The following is a 20,686-nucleotide window of genomic DNA, read 5'->3' on the forward strand; positions in this document are numbered from 1 at the left end:
GTATACAATAGAACAATATAAGCTTAATAATTAATGTGTAAGTTATATAACGATAGAATATAAAATACGTTCAGCTCGAAAGCCATGTCCGAGTCAGATTTGGGTTTGTACCCCGACTCCCAGAGCTCTTAATAAAAGCACCTGCATATAATCATATCCGGTGATTATGTGTGTTTCTGAACGCTAACATTTTCAGTTCCTCAAAAACCTAAGGGGGTGATCAAGGCGTGGAAGCAGGAGCAGCAGGGCTTCCAGGCTTGTGTTCAGCCAACACACAGCCTGCAGAGCCAGATGTGTCCTGGTAGCTTCTCCAAGCATTGTGCTGGAGGACTCCTGAGCCATGAGGAGAATGTAGCTGGAAGTGGTGGCTGGAGGCGACAGCAGAGTAGAGGATTTAGTGGGAAGAACACACTCTCAAGGGGAGCCTTTGAAATGTCTGTAAATTCATAAGGAAATGGTTTCCAGGGTTGGCATTTGCCTTGAACTTGAAAAAGGATCAGTCGAAATACTTTGGACCAGTCTGCTGTTAAAGAGCAGAAGAGTTTAGAAAGGATCAAAGAATGGCAAAGTGATCTGTTGGAGTACAGTATGTATTTGCTAGAGTGCCTGAATACAAATTTAGGAACTTCATTTTGGCTTGCCAATTGGAGACACTTTAGTAGCCTATTCACATTTTATGTGTAGCTAATAAACTATTATGTGACTCATGGAGCTCTACAACAAACAGATCAATACATTTGAGAACTAGGAATTTTATCCTTATACTAACTTTAGTGTTGATATAAGACTTACTGCAATGATATTGACTGCAGCCAGGTGGTGAAGGGACAATATAATATGAGATTATTGCCTTGCCTTTTACCATAAAAGATTTTTCTGTATTACAAGGCTCTGAGAAAAGGTTAGTAGCTAATAATAAAAAGTTATGCTTATGTTATGTTTTAAACATTTGTCCTTCCAGTCTTTGCAGCACACACAAGCATACACACACAAAATTACAAAAGTTCTGTATCCACACTAGTGACAGTGGAAAGAAAAAGCTGCAAACACAAGAAATTAATTCCCTGCTTCCCATGGGCAGGCCATCTCCAGGGGAGCAGGGCCCCATCACATGTGATAGCTACCTGGGAAAACAAACATCATCACTCCACATATTCCCCCTTCCCTCTCCTTTCCATTTTTTATACTCAATAGGATGTAATATGGTCTAGAATATCCCTTTGGTCACTTGGGGTCACCTGTCCCAGCTGTGTCTCCTCCCAAATTCCCCAGCTTTCTCGCCAGTGTGGCATTACAGAAAGCAGAAAAGGTTTTGGCTCTGTGCAAATACTGTCCAGCAGTAACAAAAGCATCTCTATGTTACCAACCCTGTTTACAGCTGTCATGGTTTGACACGGGAAGAGAATTTTTTTTTAGAAGGAAGAGGTTCATCCAGTCAGGGGTCAGGTTTAGATACTGACACTTGGGGTGACCAATTGAAGGTGGACACGCCTCTGAGAACACAGAGGGGTTAAAAGCGGAATTCCCAGGAGGACTCGTCCTTCTTTGGTTCCGGTCACCGCATGGGACGGACCTCTCCCCTGCCCAGCCCGGGCTGGGTGGGGGAGGGGAGCCATGCGGCCTGCAGAGGTAGGCCAGGAGGTAAAGGATCGGAACCGAGCTGGGCCAGCTCCTGCGGACGGAAGGGTGGAGAACATCTGGGATGTCTTTGTTCCCCCCCCCCCCAAGCCAGAGGGAAAAGAGATAGAGAGCCAGCAGACACCTAGAAGTTTGCCGGCGGAGGAGAAGGAGAAGGGGGGGGGAAGATGCCCAGTGTGGGAGACTAGAGAAAGAGTCCTGGGCTGAGATTGCAGCCGTCCGGGGAGTCCGGGAATTTTAACCCTTTCCTGTGTTATGAAGGCTTTATGAAATATTGCTCCTCCTGAATTTGAAGAAAAGAGAGACAGCTTGAAACCTCAGATGTTCAGAGATGAAGGTTGGGGGCAGATGATAGAGTGGCCTTTGGCTGGACTCTGCTTGTTTACCATAGACTGAACCACTCTTTCTTTCAAGAGGGACTGCATTTTAGGGGGATGCATTGGTGAGCCAAGAGACCTTCTGCAGCAACTACCAGTTTTGGAGTGGACAGAGAGAGAGCTGAGGAGGGTGTGAGGATGCCCTCCATCTTCAGGAAGAAGAGAAGGCGATCTCTGTCTTTTGGACCCTCGGCCCCAGGGGAAAATGGGGGGGACTCTAGTCCCGAATTGTGATACTGGACTGTTGTTCCTGGTGGTCCTTGGCAAAGCATCCTTAAAGGGGCCCTATAAGCAGTCTCTGTCCATGCCCGGTGGTGAGAGCACTGTGACATGGAGAGGAGAATGTCACACTGGCCAGTGTGTCTGGGCGGTGCCACGTGTGACATTGGAAACACAAAAGGTGGCAGTTGTGTTTCCTGGGGGTCTATGGTTGCAAGGGGGACTCCTCTCTTCCCCGATGGACTCAGTATTGATTATATTGAAGGGTGAAAACTTGATTAAGGATCCAAATGGGTCTCGCTGGGGTTTGGTGGAGTTGGGTGGAGGGAGGAGAAATGTTTTGGAAGGTTTTCATTTCGAATTTTGCGTGTTTTTTTTTCTTTCCTTTCTTTTCCTTTTATAGTAGTAGTAGTAGTAGTGTAATAAAGTTTTTTTTTCCCTTTGTTATTAAGTTTGGCCTGCTTTGCTCTGTTCTTGATCACATTTCACAGCATTTGATTGGTAAGTTGTATTTTCACGGGGCGCTGGCATTGTGCCAGCGTCAAACCATGACAACAGCACAAATCCAAAACACAGCCCCATGCTAGCCCCTGTGAAGACAATTAATTCTTGCCAAAACCAGCTCAGGACATTTCTGAGTTACCTGAACATGTAATTAGTTTTCCTCATTGTCCTTGTACCTGTGTGAATGAAAGTAGGTGCCTTCATCATGCTAAGGCTCATGAGCCACATCTTCTGGTTGAATGATTAAATGTCTTGAACTGTGAGTTCAGTGAGTTTTCTATTAGTCCCACCTAACTTTGAAAGGTGTTTAGTATATTCCTGAACTATAGCAGTGGTAAATAAAGTGCTAGATAGGAATGAGGTGAGAATATAAGGGTCTACTACAGAATTATAACTTTATTTGCACTAACACATGTATCAGATTGTTGTCCGAGGAGCATCTCCAGCATTTGCTGCTGTGACTTTTGTATAGCAGAGATATTTGCATTTCATTCATTAGTGTTATATCAAAAGCTCTTTTGCAATGGATTTGTTGTGCAAGTTTCCTTTTTTTAATTTGATGTACAGAATATGAATTCATTTGACAAGTTTATTCATTTAACAAGTTCAATAATCATTTGCGATTCACAATTTTATTTGCTAGGGGTGTTATTTATTTAAAACTTGGACTGTATTCCTTATCAGACATTTATTGACTAGTTTCACTCTACAGAATAGTATTTGCGTAAATCAGAATGCTGTAAACTTGCCTTATTAACAGGTTTATTGCTTTAGCAGGTGCTCACTTAAGTTTCCACTGCTCAATCATAAAACATTCCCAGCCATGGAATACATTTTGAGTGAGATATTATATTGTATAGATCAGGGTGTACACATGAAATCTCCTGTATATATAAAGAAAATAATAAAATAGATTTTTTTCTCCTGCAGACTCCAACAATCTTGTGCAAAAGTACTTTTTTCAACTGCAGGGAATTAATGCAAAGCAGAAGTAAGATACTGTATAACATAGAGGTTATGAAAGGAGAATGTTACCGTTTTCTATTCTTCAAAGGGTGAAACTTTTCACCAGAGGTGAGGTCTGAAACCCACAGAGTCCTGGGAAGTTTCATCAAAACTGAAAAGTTAGTTATCTGGTTTCATTTCTCTTTCTCTTCTCATTTTTACAAATAACAAGTTACACTGTCTGCCCACTCTGTGTGTGCAGCAAAGATTCCCCTTTGTGTTTAAAAGCCTGTTCTGGTAGTTGTGGAATGCATAACTATGTTAACAGCCATAACTTTTTGTTGTTGTAGGTGTTTGGATGTCTACAAAAACCACCAGAAAGTGAACTGATCCATATTTTTAAGCCAAAGTGTATTTCTTATTGAAACATTGTAATAAGAAGGTGCCTATTTATAAGACTTTGTTAAAAATTTGACAGTAAAAATAATAAATATGTTGTAGAATATAAGAATCCTAAAAAATGCATGTAAATTTTATATCTGAATGTGACAGGAAGTTTTGAATCCGCAAAAAGTCTGGAAAATGCTTTTAAAAAGTTCAATTCTACCCAGTGAAAAACCACCTAATATTATCTCTTCCTTCTAAGCAGCTCTGTTGCAAAAGTGTGTTCAGGGTCATAAACACTGTTTTTATCAAACAAAACCAAGATTTTTCTTGTGAATTAATAAACCAAAGTTGTTATGAGGGAATCTTAAAAAGACGTTTCCTAGTGTAAAATCTTCTGTCTCAGTTCTTTATGAGGTCAGTTTGCCCTTCAAAGACCATTCCAGAAAGCCTCTAAACTGTGTACTTTGTGTGCTATATAAGTTCAGAATAGTTGTAGGTATAGTTATCAAGTCCAACCATGTATAAAGGTATGTTTTTAAATTTCTTTCAGCCACTCAGCCGATATCCACCTTTGATCAATGACATCTCCTTCTGGCTGCCTTCTGAGACGTACTCTCAGAATGATTTCTATGATTTGGTTCGAACCATTGGTGGAGACTTGATAGAAAAGGTTGTCCTACTGGATGAATTTGCCCATCCAAAGTAAGTGAAAATTTTAACACCTTTTTTCTGTGGTCATAGTATAAATATTTTGTGGATATTGTAGTTCTCTATACCAAGAAGTTCTTGATTCTTACAATATTTGCACATTTCATTTTTTTTAGCTCCAAAACTGTCCTGCAGCAAAAAAACCCCAACTTTTACTTAAAATAAATACTACCTATTTTTCAGTTTTCCACTAGTACTGAGCTTCTGATATTCAGTCTACCCCAATGCTTTGTGCTCAGGTTTTGACAGCAACAGTGAACAACTGCCTTCCTCGGTACATCTGGCAGTGCGTGGCACTCCTGTCCGTAGTGTGTCTGACATTCTAGTCCTGCTCTCTGCTAAGTGAATGAAGTTTGCCTCCTTGTTCTCTTCCTTTCTTCTTCTAGTCCTGACACACTAGTAGACCTTTACTACAATGTCAGTGCTAATAATGGTTTGTTGCAGAATGCTATTGTTGGTGTTCAACTGGAAGAAAAAAAAAAAAGATTTTGCTCATTTCTTTCTGACACTTATTTATATGCTGTTGAACAATCGCTCAGGTTTCAGAACACCATATGGGTATAGCAGCACTGACATGACCAGGGAGTGCACAGGGTATTTGTCCAACTGGTAATAAAAGTTGCCTCAAAACCAGCAAGCATCAGCTATTACATATGTACTGTTTTCAATTTGGTGTTTCCAAATCAAGAAGTAGAAAAGCTACTGGCTATTTAGCTTTCTAAAACTGAGGTTTAAAATAATTTGTCTTGAGACTTTTTCAAGTGCTGTAGGAAGGCAGATAATAACAGGAAAATACTTCATATTGTTCTCCAACACCTGTAGATTTTTTTTTTCTGCTTTCTACATCCAAGTATTTAACTCTTGTTCTTTTCAATTTGATATGTGATTCAGACCAGCTGAATAGATTGTTCTATGGCCTAGTTTTCATGGCATTTCAGGGGATGATAATTTTTGAGGGTTATTTCCTCTTTACCCTTTTTGTGTAGTGTTATATGAGCCTGTGTTGTATGAAGAAACAGAAATGGAAATTAAATTTGTGTGGACATCTTAAAGCTTGGAGTCATTAATTCTTGAGTCTTTTTCACATGCAAATCATGCAAAGGGATCTTAACCCTTTACTCAAGACTATGTGTGCAGAAGAGGAATACAGGTTAGGGTAAAGTAATGAATACTTTTCATTGTAAAGAACAGATTATATCTTTCAGGGAAATTGAAAAACAAGTTTATTGCACATATGGGTAATTTCTTATTGTCACTTGGAGTGCACTGTATTATCAGTTAGCACAAGTAGGTAGACACTGAAGGCTCTGCACACAGATCCTGCTGTCTTCTATCATGATGGTTCTGATACAGGACAATCAACATTTTTTTGATAAAACTGGGTTGTTGAGCCCCTTTCTGGAACTGGTCCCTCCATTCATTCATGCCAAAAATTTATTGTATGTGTAACACCTCCGTGCTCATTGCCACTTTTTCTCTACATTCTCCTCAGTGATACCAAACCAGCAATTATCTTCATTGTTATATCATCTCCTAGGGGAAAATCCTATGTGTAGTGCAAGCAGCTCTTCCAAGTCTGAAAGTTTGGAGAAATCTTGTTCCCTGCTTCCTCAAACAGTGGCAGTATTATTCTGTGATTACTCTCAGCATCTTACTGGAGAAATCCACATACACTGTGACAGCCTGCCAGCAGCACTGCATCAGTCAGGCTCAACTCACAGGTTGTGCTTCTCTTCTTTGCTGGGAATATTGCCTTCCATACTAGTAGAGTGGTGAGGTAGGGACAGGATTCACTACTCTGGTTTTCTACTATGTGTGTTTTTCCTGTGATATGCTTTGATACCTGCAGAACATATTCCAGGGATGACAGTTGTTCCTCCTCAAGGAATACACCTCTGGTTCCCTCTGTGACTTCTGCAAGTAGATGGGAAGGTTGATTGCTCACAGAGAATTGTCACACAGATTTAGGACCTTTATTAGTTTTGTTCTCTAAACCGTTTAAACCTCACTCAGCAGACATCCAAATATGTTTTGACACTTTAGGGAGGAAAAATGTCTTACCTTTACATCTGAAGAATTTGAGAGGTGACACTAATGGATTGTGGATAAGTGATGTAGTCCTCTTGGTTTTTTTGCCTGCAACAACAGTAAAAGAAATCTTTTCAAATGTCCCATTAAAAATGAGTAATTCCAAGGAGATTATCTACTGCATTGACAAGGAATCATAAATGAAGACTAAAACATAGTGGTTACTTTACCTTTCTTTTTAGAACAGGATGTGTTCAGATGTGTAACTTTTGATATCTGATGATATAAGCAACATAAGTAATTTTGTTTGATTTTTAAAGGCCTTGGAAGATTGACATTTTGAAAAGAGTTTTCTACTTAGTCTTAATTCCTAAATAATCATCTTGTTATGGGAATGATACAGTGGCTTCTTTAATTCAGTGTTGAATTAAAGCCTCTGGGCACGGAAATTAACATAAGAGATCCTCAGCGTTGCTATGGATCTGTATGTTACAGATCTAGGTACTTGTAATCATTATCTTGAATTTTTAGTGAATCTGCTGTGGAGGATGGGAGAGAAGTGTCTAGGACTGGAAAAACTGCAGTGCTGATGTTTTAAATGTTAATTACTTACAAGCAGCTTATTAAGTTCATGCTTGTATTTAAACATTTCTAGAATTTAAAATTCAGATTTTTTTAATCCTTTAAAAATACCAGTTTCATGAGAAATTAGGACATTTTGTAGTCTTATTTTCCTTCTTAAACTGCTTTTCTTAGTTATTGGACTATAAAGATCTGAAGATAGAAAATGTTACACAAATAAAACTAATTTATAACACAAAAAGAGGTCTTTAAATTAAGATCCTTTACAGAGGCTGCCTGTGTAATACTGTGTAGTTGCCTTTTCTGTGGTTCTGAAACCTTTCAAGATTTCACTGGGCTTTGGACTGATACCCATTCTGCAGTCCATTGCAGTATGGTGTGTATTAGTATTTCTCTACAGGGAAAAGGAATGTGGGGGCAGGAAAAAGCATGGCACAATTAATTGTTTAAGCAAGGAAGAGATGCCTGAAACCAAGTCAATCTCGATTACCTGCTTTGTAAGGTAATAATATTGAGACAACTTTTAGGGAAGCGCTAGTAATTTAAAGATACAGCAGAAAGGAGTCTCATTTCTGAAAAGCACAAATTTAGGAGAATGCCAAGTTTCTGTGCCAGGGGTAATTAAAAACTGTTCCAGCCTAAATGCATCTTAGGTAAACTTAACTGAGCAAAATCAAAACACAGTATTGAGGTAAACTGAGTAATGTGTGATATGTCACACAGTCAGGGTTTAACTTCATCCAAGATGAATAATGCAAAACACGGCTGTAACACACCTGTTACTCAGGTATGTAAATAATCACCCAGCATATGTGAGGAAAAAGTTGTGACTTTTCTAAGTGCCAAGGAAACTGAGTGAAACTGTGGTGGTTTTGGCAAGAACAGGAGCAGGCCATCTGTAAGACAAGCAGAGAATAAGTGTCTCTTTGCAGTGAGCAAAATGTTTTCCATAGTCCATCCTGTGTATTGCAGCTGTTTCTGCTTGATGCATTAGCTTCAAACAGACTTTCATAGATTTGGATAGTGGAATATATTACTTCATGCATGATGTGTGAAGTGAGTTCACTGTGACTTGCCTGGAGTTGTCAGATGCCACATGAGCCATGTAACCAGACACAGAAGGCAGTGGCACTGTTTTTGCTACCTGACTGAATTATTTCTTTCAAATCCTTGGAGATCTTTAAGGACCTTTAAACATTGCTGTGCAAATACACAATGAGTGAGGATTTGTAGCTGACATTTTCCCCCTTGGAACATTTTAGTGAACAAACATTTGCCAAAAAAAAAAAAAAAAAGTTTTGGACTATATTGATACTAAAAGAGGAAAAGAAAGGGGTGTTTCCCTTACTTTTTGCAATGGCTGTTTTACACTCCATATCTTTAAGTTTAGGCCTTCTACTACTCAACTAGTTTAAGCTGTCTAATCAATATGAATGACCTTCAGAAATTAAATTAGAAAGTAATCTCTTTTTCAGTAGTCAAGACTTCTCCAGTTATGGATAGTAAACAGCTTTCACAGGAAAAAAGAAAGGGTGGCTGAATGGCAGTCAAAAGGTAGAAAAGTCTCTGCCTGCTATGAATAAGCAGATCAATGCAGAGAATCCGAGGAAGAGGGATTTACATTCCTTCATTCATACAGTTTTACGTTTTCGTGACATTCAGATAAGTACTGTGGCTGCACACATGTAGAATTTTGGGGATGGTAATTAAAGCATATCTGGACAAAGTAATAGAGGAAGTACTGGTTAATCACACATGGTAGAATATGTGATAGAAGTGGCACAAGACATTTTTGACCCACATTGTCCCTGATGAAGAGCACAGAGAGAGATAAGAGTTCAGGGGTGAGAACTTGTCTCCTACAATGCAACACCAAAGACAGAATACAGAAATGCTGAGGTTGTCTATCTTTGCTTTGGGCAAGACCTGCAAGTGTGTTTTTCAATTTAGCATGCCATGTTTCTCTTGTGTAAAGTATCTTGTGTAATCCCATCACATGTGATGGCCTCACATGGTCATTCTGAAAATGTATTTTCTGCATTTTGCTGTGAGGTTATTTTCCTATTGGTCCTTCAAAGTTAGTTACTAATATTTCTGTTTTGTTAGAAAGATAATGGAAGTAAGGAAAGACATGGCTCCACTTCTTTCTTTGCAAGGAAGATACATAGGTAGACTGAAAAAGTTATACAAAATTGTAATCAAGACATGCACTGTGTCCTCAGTGTACTAAAGAGGTAAATTTTTAATCAGAGCAACTAAAAATAATCTGAAAAGGCAGAGTGGAGACAGTAAGGGGGAAAAATTGATTTGCTGTGTTTTGACGGCTATGCTGTTAAAAATATAAGTGGGGAATAGGTAAGAAAGGATTTATTCTTGCCTTTGAGTCAATTACTTGCACACTTCTGGAGTGAGATCTGCACATTTGTCACAGTCTGTTAAATGAAGTGAGAGGAAATGTATTGGCTGCTGTGAAGGAGGAAGGTAGGTGCACTGTGGCACCATCTTTGGAGATTTTGGGAATACTCAGACAACCTGTGTCTCTTCTTTTCCACACAGTAAAAGGAAGAGATCTGACAGCAAAGAGTCAGATCCTATTGACTGCTGTGTTGTGTCAACGCATGCCCCTAGCTCCTTGTTAGAATATAGAAAATAGAATGTAAGAACATCACTTTCCAGATACCAGATTTTGCACTTTTCCTTGTCTACATGGGGATAAAATCAAATACTTCTAGGTCTGGTTTATTCATTAAAGCTGGCTTGGTTTTGTCTTGCTTCTGGAATAGGTGAATTAAGCAGAATAATTCTTAAGTGCTGCTTGCTGCTAGTATTACGCAAATTAAAACAATCAAGTCAGTCCCCAAACACCTTGTTGTTCTTCAGCTTGAGCACTTTACAATTTGCTGAGGGATTCTTTGAGATTACCTTTAACTGCTGAACTGGCAAAGTCCCAGCAGCAGCTTCTCTGCAGAGAAAAACAACCCAGAAGCAGCTTTTGACAGTAGCTACCAGAAGACTGGTTTTCAATTAATGAAAAATGTTCTCCAGCTCTGGGCTTCCCCCCCCCCCCCCCGCATTTGGTCACATGAATATAAGACTATAACATTTTTGAAACAGATTAACTATTCATGGAAGGATCTGTCAGAGGATTCTCATTCACTTCTGAGCCTTTCTTCAGCTGTCGCAGTACAGCATAACCACATAGTGCTTAAACACTATGTAGTAGTACCCCCAGTCCATCTTCTCTCTTTTCCCTCTCTTGTCCTGACCAGGATCAATGCCACCTGGTTTTTCCTGAGAACAAGAAACTTCTCTATCCTTCCTGCTGCAGTCATGCTGATGGCAAGGCCGTCTGCATGTGTCGGAGCAATGCCAAGCACAAATACAGACTGGGCAGAGAATGACCTGAGAGCAGCCCTGCAGAGAAAGGGTGTTGGTATGAGAAGATTTTGGTTGTTGGTTGATGAGAAGCTCCACATGACACGGCAACGTGCCCTTGAAGCCCAGAAAGCCAGTTGTATCCTGGGCTGCATCCAAAGCAGCATGGCTGGCAGGGAGGGAGGGGATTCTGCCCTTGTGGTATCCCACCCGGAGTGCTGCATCCAGCTCTGGGTCCCAACATAAGAAAGATGTGGACTTGCTGAAGCAAGGCCAGAGCAGGGCCACAAAGATGCTCAGAAGGTGGAGCACCTCTCCTATGAAGACAGGCTGAGAGAGTTGGGGTTGTTCAGCTTGGAGAAGTGAAGACTCCAGGGAGATCTTAGATCACCTTTCAATACCTAAAGGGGGCCTGCAGGAGAGCTGGAGTAACAGAACGTGGGGTAATGGCTTTAAACTGAGAGAGGATAGGTTTACAATTAGAAGGAAATTCTTTGCTATGAGGATGGTGAGGCACTGGAACAGGTTGCCTGGAGAAGTTGTGGATGCCCCATTCTGAGAGACTGGACTGTTGATGGTTAATGACTCAAACAATCAACCCCCAGGTGTAGAGGGGCTGTGTATACCCATCACAGGAGGCTACAGCTGGGTGTTGAACAAGATAAAGGAAGAGGCTGATAAGAGGCAAATCCTTGGAAGCCGGAAAATGCTTTTTGTCATGCCAAAGTTCTTACACAAGTGGCTCAGCTGTGAAAAATCCCTTCTGGAGTAGTATCAGGACATTCACACATAGCTTGAGGGTATTCATCCCTGCTGATGTGCCACTTGGAAGGTGTCACAAACCGTCAAACACTCCAGAAGTGTCCTCTGATCCAGAGTATTGCATGATCCCCTGTAAAACTCCCATTGGACTCTGTTTTGTGAGCTTCCCCACCTCTGGTGGAGATCAGAAGAGGACCAATGGGATGCCATTAGCATCCACAGTGGTGATTTTTTCTTTTTTTTGATTGTTAATCTCTTTCTCCCCCCTCTCCCCCATCTGTTTCCTATTTATTTGTCTCTCCCTCACAGTTACTGTTAAATAAAAATCTTTACTATTGACTATAGCATATGGTGTTTGTTTTCTCCTTAATTCATGCAAAAACATCTAATAATTTTAACCACCATATCGTAACACCATTCCTGGAAATATTCAAGCCCAGGTTGAGCAGCCAAGTCTAGTGGAAGGTGTCCCTGCCCATGGCAGGTGGTTGGGAACTCGATAATACTAAAATTCCTTCCAACTTAAACCATTCAATGGTAGTTTTATGATTCTTTTGCCTTGTGGGCGTCAGCTGAGGAGATGTGTGTGTAATGGGGTTTGGGTGCATTTCACTCCTGGTAAATGTGTGCATCAGGCACTCCCTGTGCCCCAGACCAACCCAACAGCCGGTGCTGTTTGGTTGATCCACAGAGTGGCCCCGGCTGCTCTTTGGGCTCTTCCTCTTCACTGCCTTTTTCTCCTTAGAACAGCAGGTGTGTAGCAATAGCAGCTCCGTTCTCACAGCAGCCCCTCCTTGGAGGTGGTCAGGGACTTTCTGGCCAAATTAATTTAGAGTAAACACTGGGCTGCTCAGAAAGAGATGCTTTATGAAGACATAAAGGGCTCTGTTCATGTCCCAGCAGAGCTGAGATAAGCTCTCAGGTGATAAGGTTTTCATCCTGACTGCCTAAAGGAAATTTAAAGGAGCCAGGAGTTGCACTCCATGTCAGTAACTCCAAGGTAACCCTGCCATGCTGATTGATACATGGCTTCAGCAGATCTTGCACTCCTGCTTTATAGCAGTCATGATGCCCTGCTGTTCCCCACCAGGACTGAGGCTGTTGGAGTTTAGCTTTCCCAGATATCCTGCACAGTGGCAATGACATTCATGGAGCCCAGAGCACCCATCTCCTAGGGTTTGTTGTTTTGGGTTTTTTTGGGTTTTTTTTGAGGAAATGGGACTGAAAAGCTTTTAATTCGTCCTTTTCCTCCTCAGCAAAAACAGTCCTGATTGAAATGAATGTAGAGAATCAATTGAGTAAATATGTACATATATTTGTTTAGAAAAGACTTTCAGATATTTTAGAAATTCCAAATTTCAAACACCCTTGTTCCAGCTTTTTTGTAGTACAAAATAGGGTGAAGTCAGAGAGCAAAAATGAGCAGGCACTTCTATTGCACAAGCTAGAAACTATTGTTTGATATGGAAGCAGACCTCTGCAGTGCTATACTTGTTATCTGTATATGTGTAGACTTGGAATCTGTCTGCATACTTTTGTTAAGTGCCCTTTTCAAAGATTTTTAACTGCTTGGCCTACAGCTTTTGAATTCTAGTGTGGATTCAGATACTTAATTCCTTTGGGTTGCTTTAAGAGTCCCCCAGATAGAAGTTCCCTATCCAAATCCAAGTGTCACGAAGAGCTATGAGAGGAATGAGAAGAGGAGCACGGAAGTCTTTCCTGTAGAAAAAGCAAGCACTTGAACTGTTCTACAAAAGCAAAAACAAAACAAAACATCAACAACAAAAAACCACCCCAAAATTTGTTGGTTTATACAAAAATCAAGTGAATTCTGTGACTTCTGTCTTTTTACACAGCTTGTGACTGTTGGTTCAGATCTCTAATGCCAGTATTTATTTGAAGACCATCTAATTGTGGAAGAAAAAAAAAGTAATAATCAGCTGACCATGACAGACAGATTGTACTTTCTTTGCTGTCCTCAGTGTTCAGACAGGCACCATGCAAATAGCTGTTCTTAATGGGTTCCTATTGAAGTTTGAGGTTTCTTTCAAACCACTGTATTCAAATCAATTGTGGGGCAGACAGAGTTCTGCTGTGCCATCCCTGGCTCTCCAGAGTCTTCACCAAGAAAATTGTCTTTACTAACTGAAAATAATTTACTATAAATAAGCATCAGTAGGAGTCCCATTATTCTTTGGTGGGAGGCTGGTGGCTAGCACACAGACTTGTGGGAGGATTGGTATTCAAGAAAGGAAAAGGATGAAGTAACCACAGGTTCCCATTAGAGGGTGGGGGGAAACACAGCCCTGAAGTGTGATGTGTCACTGGTGATATTCCATAGGAAATGTATTCACCCTTCACAGGTAATAAGAGATGATAACTTAAGTACGTGAGCAACACAGAAAACAAGCATCAAACCCCTTACGTGTTCAGGCAGATGCAGAGGGCAGACTTGCTGTATAGAAAAGAGATCGCTGGAGTCACAATGAATCATTTCTAAGAGGCTGCTCAGCTGAAGAGCTTAACCTTTCTTCATCATGTCAACCTGAAGTCAGCCATTCACCACCAGTTCTCAGATGCAGCCCAGAAATCTTTGCCACAATTCCCAGAGCACTTCACAGCAGGTGTCACAGGAATTAGCACGGTGATTTATTGACAAGCAGTGGGATGGTGAAAAATGGCTAAAGAAGTCAGCTGCCACAGGATGCACAAGGGATAGCAATAGGCTCATGAGTGCCTCTGAGTTCAGAGAAATCCTAGTGAATTGCTGACCTTGTAGAACAGAGGTGGAGGCTACTTCTGTGCAGAACTGTTTTTCCTAGTTTGCAATGGTGAGCATATTAGAGTTTGTGAAGCATTGCAATGGATGTGAGTTTGTTGGAGAGGGAAAGCTTTTGTAATCACATTTGTTAGATGGTGAGTATTGTCCCTCTCTACTCACTGAAATTGTTTTCTCTGCCTGTGCTAGTGCTCTGACTGTGTGCTGCTGCCTGGGATGGCTCTGCTCTGCTGTCTGTCTGAGGCTGGGATTCCATACCCTTCCCTCTTGTCTTGGTCTCTATCATTCATTCTCCCACAATGACAATACAGTCTAGGAAGTCAAGGTGGAGCAGTCCTGTCAAGGCCACCAGTGATGGGTGACACCACTTTAGGCTGAGAATCCCTGTAAAGGAATACGGGTGAGGGACAGAAATGTGTTCTGGCTGGGTATCAGGTCTGTACCTGAAAGTAGTTTTTCTTCAGTACAGCAGATGTATCCTTTTGTCTCACTTCTCCTAAATCAACTTTTAAATGAATGTTACTGTGCAAGTATGGCATATTTGTTTTCTGCAGTGTCTGAGCAGTGTGGAGAAACAGCACATCTGTAGCACATCCTGAGCTCTCTCAGATTCTCATGAATTCTTGACTAGAGATCTGCATGGAAAGGTAGAGATGGCACAGTTTGCTCATGGCTTACAACAATCTTTGTAGTCACAGAAAATGGCCACAGTACCAAAGCATCCACATCACACTTTCCTTGGGGCAATGAAGGACATCTCTGTCCTCTGTCTGTTGGGAACTGCATGTGTGTGATGCCTGCACATACTTGCACTCACCACAAAGCCTTTCTCAGAACTGTAGAGTGGGATAACAAGATGGCCTGGCGCCTAATTCTTAGACTAGATTCAGCTAAACATACATTCTATAAAGCTGCCAGGATAGGAGGTGGGAGGAAAAAGTCCTTATATGCTTCCTAGTACTATATGGAAGAGTGATGGATATAGCACTAAATAATTAATTGTAGTTTTTATATTTTATAGATCCAGAACATATTTTTTGTAGGGATAAATAAAGCCCTATAGCTAGGAAGAATTTTCTTAAGCTGAATCAAAGCATTATGTAGCTCAAAGGTTGCTTATCTCCATACTGGGAAATGTCAACATTTAGGCTGAGGAAACAAGTTTTTCTTTAATTTCAGAACAAAAAAAATGTCAGGATTCCTAAAGCAGATCACAGTATCTTCCCTTTTTTTTGTGTTTGATAGATATTTTATTTTAACCTATCAATTAATTTTAAATAATTAATTCTTAAAAATTGCAGCCAGCATCCTTGTCTCTGGGTAAATTGAAGGGAAATTCATGGTCCTGCATATCCCATAAGGTCTGTATCTTATAGAGGTGGACCTGAGCTGAAAAATATACTTCTGGATGGTGACTGCTGCCATACCAAATTCTTCCAGAATTTGAGTTTCTGCCCCAGTTCTCTCAAATGCTGTCTGATAACATTAATATTAAAATGAACACCATGCAACTGATCTATTATTTATCAGGCATCACACAGAAATGCAAGGGAAGGGTGTCTTTTAAAAATCATTCTGAGGATGAAGAAAAGATTTATGTTTAGTATTTTCATGCCTATTAGTACATATATGGGACAGATGAACAGTAAGGAAATTAATTACTCTTCATTCTTTGTGAATGAACACCAGAACGGAGATAGATGAAGACTGATTTAAGTAGTTCTTGTGGGGGTTTTTAATTGCTTTGATATATGAAGGACTCATGGTTCTCAACTTAGATATTGCCACCCTCATCCTGTGGGCCAGTCACAAAGACTGAAATATTAAGTGACGCATCTGACAAGCCACAATGGAATTTTAACAGTTTAGGTGAGAATATTGCTTTCAATTGTGCTGGGGAGATGGGATGTGCATTGGGAAAGTGGAGCTCAACTAGGATGGTGCAGCAGATGCAGATACAAGTTACTCTTGAAGTCAATGGCTAGGCTCAATTACACAAAGCCAAGCATTTAATTGTGTCACGTAGGCAGACATTTTTCTTAGGGTCTGCTAATGCAGATATTCTTGGGTTTAGCTTTATAAAATGAGTCCTTATTTTCAGAGCTTCTAAGTGTTAGCAGCTCCCACTGAAATCACTGGGTACTGTGGGAACTCATTTTCATTGTAATTAGGAATAAAAAGAAGCATCCACAGGGAAATAATGTATGTGTACACATTCTGTGATAACCAACTAGCCAAAGGTGCTGGAAGTTTGATGGGCAAGAGCTAAAGTGTGTGACTGGTCAGACTCTCAAATGGAGGCAATGCTATGCTCGGTCCTGAAGAGTGCTTGTTTGTTGACCCCAGCTGTGTTCCCATAGTGTACAGCCAACAGAGAGCAGCAGCACCCTAGAGAGATGCTGCAATTATGGCTATTAGTTTTAATTGAAGAACTGTGTCCTTAACTCAAAGCTTACAGGTAATTTATTAAAGTCATTTAAGAAGGTGTACACTGAAGTAAAGTCTTACAGAGTACAACAGCAGAAAGGAAAATACCATACATGGTGAAAACATTACATATTTTAAGCTCTGTGTTATAGATTGTAAATGAAAAAGCCCCATGCAACCTGTCATCCATGGTAATTTACTATTCCAGTGTATTAGTTTGTTCTGATACAATTCCACCAGTTCCACATGAACAGACCATTTTGGTGCTGGAAAAAGTTCTAAATTACTAATTATCGATTACTAAAAAAAGTAGACTTGAAAACAAAATATGCTGTCAGCAAGCCACCTGTAGGTGATATTGGGAAAGATTATATAATACATTTAGAGCGCTTCACTTCCTTCACAGTCAGGGCTGGCACAAGATGAGTTTCCTGAATGTCGTCCCAAAGAATTATTTTTTTTTGAAAATGCAATCTGAAATTCTCAACATTTATTTTTTTTCCTGCTTATGATGAGAAAATCATATTGAGGAAGGAGATAAAATTAGTTCTTGAAGAACTTTTCTTCTTTGAATGACACTGAAACTCCCTGTGGCTTTCAGTGAAGCTGACAGTGTGACAAATGCAAAATCAGGAACTCAGATCTCCTTCCAAAGCCCAGTGAAGTCAGTAGAAGCCATCCCATTGACTTACATGGAGTTAGGATCAGGCCCTTTGTGGTTTCCTTGCTCATTAAAACCCAAAGTCTGTCTACAGAGAGCACAGAGTAATTTTTCTTCTGGGAACCTGGACTTTATTGCCAGTGAATTTGGTTCTCCATTAAGAAATATAATGACTGTTGTTAGAAATGCTCTTGTTATTCAGGAGGGAGATGTTGATATTTGCTCAGTAAAGTGGTAGTTAATAATGAGATTTGCATTACAGTTGCCTTCAGAAGTCCTTCCAGTTTTCTGGCATTTTGGAATTACAGGAGGCACCTAGATGTTGTAGGAATACACTTACACTGTGCTTAGCCACATTTTTATGCATTGTGAAAACTGCTCAACTCTGACTGATACATCAATCATCCCCAACTTTACTAAGGACAAATGAAAATATATATTTATTATGAAATATTCTCATACTGCAGTACCAGGCCAGTCAAGCATAGAAGATGAAAGAGCAGCTGAAGCTGTAACTAAGAATGTGGGGTTTTCCTTACGTATGGTAACATCTACACTGGTGAGCAGGGGGCTAGGAAGCAAGGGATGGAGGATGTAACCAGCCACTCACTGCTGACCTTGCCTTTAACAAGTTGGACTTTGACTCTGTGTTGCAAGCACACCCCGGTTTATCTGGCTAGGAAATATCCCTTCATCATGTTGTTTTGCTGTTCACCATGGGCAGGCATTTGGGGTGCTGGGAGACCTCTCAGCTTTTCCATTACTGAAGGATAAAGAATACCCTCTTCACAAAGAATCATATTACATAGTGCGGAGCCTGTCTTTAAAAAAAATGTAATTGCTTTGGAAGAGGATCTCTGAGTTTCCTTAAGCAGTGTCAGAAAGATGCAATCAGGGTGTTCTTGGGTTTGCTCTTACCTGTAGTTTGTTCCTGTGTCTCAAAAAAGAAAAATAAATTCTAGGATTAATGGCTTTTACATTAAATTAAAAGATGTGATGACAGAATGGAAAATAAACTCTCAGATGACTAAAAAGACAAAAACTGTCTAAGCATTATTAAGCATTGCAACTGAAATTGCAAAAAATTTACCTTCACTGCAGAAGTTTGAGTGCTCTGAGCAAGGCTATTTGATATCAGGCATGCCTTAAAGGATACACACATGCATTCCAGGTGGAAGATCTGTCATGAAGTGCACACCTGTTGCCACCAGACAGTTCTGGTAGCGGAACATGGAGTGCTGGAGTGATCTGATGAGTGTTCCTCTAGCTGGGTGTCATGTAGCCAGCAGTAGCATAACTAGGTTGCTACAGAGGGTGCTGTATGAAATCCTTCCCTAAACTGTTAGGGAATGATCCAGAATGTCTGTAACCTCTGTTAGAGAAGGTCTCCCTAATCCCCATCTGTTAGTGATTGCTTATGGTGAAATGGCAGGGACTGCTCATATACAAATCCAATTGCAGTTTAATCCTCTTGGTTCCTGTCATCACCAGTACTTTGTGGCATTAAGTCCTAAAAGTTATCCACCCGTTCTTTTTAAAGTATCAATTTGAAAAGTGATTTAGTTCTGTTTGACTTTGTAGTAGGAGGGCAAGGAAAAAAATGCTTCTTAATTAACTTTCATCATACTGTGTCTATTTATTTAGTCCTGTTGTTCTTTCAGATAAACAGCCCTGATCCTGTCAGTCCTTCCTAATTCAGTCGTCCTTCTTGATAAATAACTTTTGGTGTCTGACTCAAGGACCCTTTATTATCTCCATATATTTTTTAGATGTGGAGGTCAGAGTGAGCTGGTATCCATGGCATTGACTTTTATGCTGGCTTTTATGCTTTTATAATATAATATTTAAAGTGTTTCATTTTTCTTGTTCCTTTGGGAAGATTCCATCTTTTGCTTACTGTATTTGTGCTGAGCAAAATTCTTGATCTGTTGGAAGATGGTGTGGCAGGCTTTCCTGGAGTGAACTCTCTTACTATGTTGCTGGATTTTATTTCTATCTATTTTTTGACAATAAGTTTTGTAATATGGTTATTTACACTTCTGTTGGTTTTGCATGGCCTGTTTTTTGGTAGTGGGACGGCTCAGAGGTGGCTTCTGTGAGAACCTGCCAGAAGCTTCCACCATGTCCAGCAAAGCCAATCCTGATGGCTCCAAAGATGAACATACTGCTGGCCAAATCTGGGCCAATTAGAGATGATGGTAACACCTCCTTGATAACATATTTAAGAAGAAAATCAAAACAAAGTTGGGGAGCAACATGCAGGTACCAAGGGCAGTGCAGAAGGAGAGGAGGAGATGCTCCAGGTACCAGAGCAGAGATTCCTCTGCAGCCTGTGGTGCAGACCATGGTGAAGCAGCTATGCCCCTGCAGCCTGTGGGGATCCACAGGAGATGCAGAGATCCATCCATAGCCCATGGAGGAACCCAGGCTGATCCTCCTCCAGGTGAATGCCTGGAGGAGGCTGTCATCCTGCGGGAGACCCAGTGGAGAGAGGGGGCCCTATTTCCATGCTGGAGCAGCCTGTCCTTGGAGAACTGCACTGTGTGGAAAGAGAGACCCACACTGCAGCAATTTTGGGAGGGCTGTTGCCTGTGGGATGGACTCACACTTCAGCAGTTTGCAGGGAGCTGTTGCTCGTGAGATTGAGACACATTGGAGAAGTTCACAGAGAACTGTCTCCCATGGCAGAGACCCCACAGTGCAGCAGGGGAAGGACTCATCTCCCTGAGCATTGGTAAAAGCCTTGGCTGATGAACTGACCATAACCCCCGTTCCCCCATACTCTTTGTGCTGCTTGGGTAGGAGGTACAGCTGAGCAGGAGAGAGGGGTGGAGGAAAGGTGTTTAAGGGCTTATTTTACTTCTCATAATCCTGCTCTGATTTTGTTTATAATAAATTCAGTTTATATCTCCAGTTGAGCCTGATTTGCCCATGGTGGTGTTTAGTGAGCAGTTTCTCCCAGGCCTTATCTCAGCTCATGAACCCTTTGTTAAATTTTCTCTCCTCTGTCCTGCTGCAGAGGGGAGTGAGTGAGCAGCTCTTGTGGGTGCCTGGCATCCAGTCAGCATCAACTCACAACAATGTTTTTTTTTACCAGTGTTTCTAGTCTAAGTCAAAAGTTGGACTAGATGTTGGGATGAAGGGACAGGAGTAAAGAAAAAGCCACCACTCAGGTAATTGCCTCTTTTCTGTAGCAGAGGTATCATTGCCTCAAGTATTTGGGATTTTTTCATTTATGGCACAAATTATGGCTATTCATTATAGCTCAAATGGTTGTGCTATACTTGAGATACT

At 40.8% G+C, this 20,686-nt stretch overlaps 1 protein-coding gene across 6 annotated transcripts in view; it reads left to right on the top strand.

Moving 5' to 3' along the window:
- FARS2 (phenylalanyl-tRNA synthetase 2, mitochondrial) overlaps positions 1-20,686 on the top strand; it is a 232,483-nt gene that overhangs the window by 151,014 nt on the left and 60,783 nt on the right. For 5 of the 6 annotated variants that reach the window (XM_041714574.2, XM_041714570.2, XM_072924102.1 and 2 more), the window contains one exon: positions 4,621-4,772. In XM_041714574.2, the coding sequence (XP_041570508.2) occupies positions 4,621-4,772 (152 nt within the window). Of the gene's footprint in view, positions 1-4,620; positions 4,773-20,686 lie in introns of those variants that run through there. The other variant, XM_072924103.1, reaches the window with a different exon arrangement.

Source organism: Taeniopygia guttata, chromosome 2 (genome assembly GCF_048771995.1).
Source record: "Taeniopygia guttata chromosome 2, bTaeGut7.mat, whole genome shotgun sequence".
NCBI lineage: Eukaryota > Metazoa > Chordata > Aves > Passeriformes > Estrildidae > Taeniopygia > Taeniopygia guttata.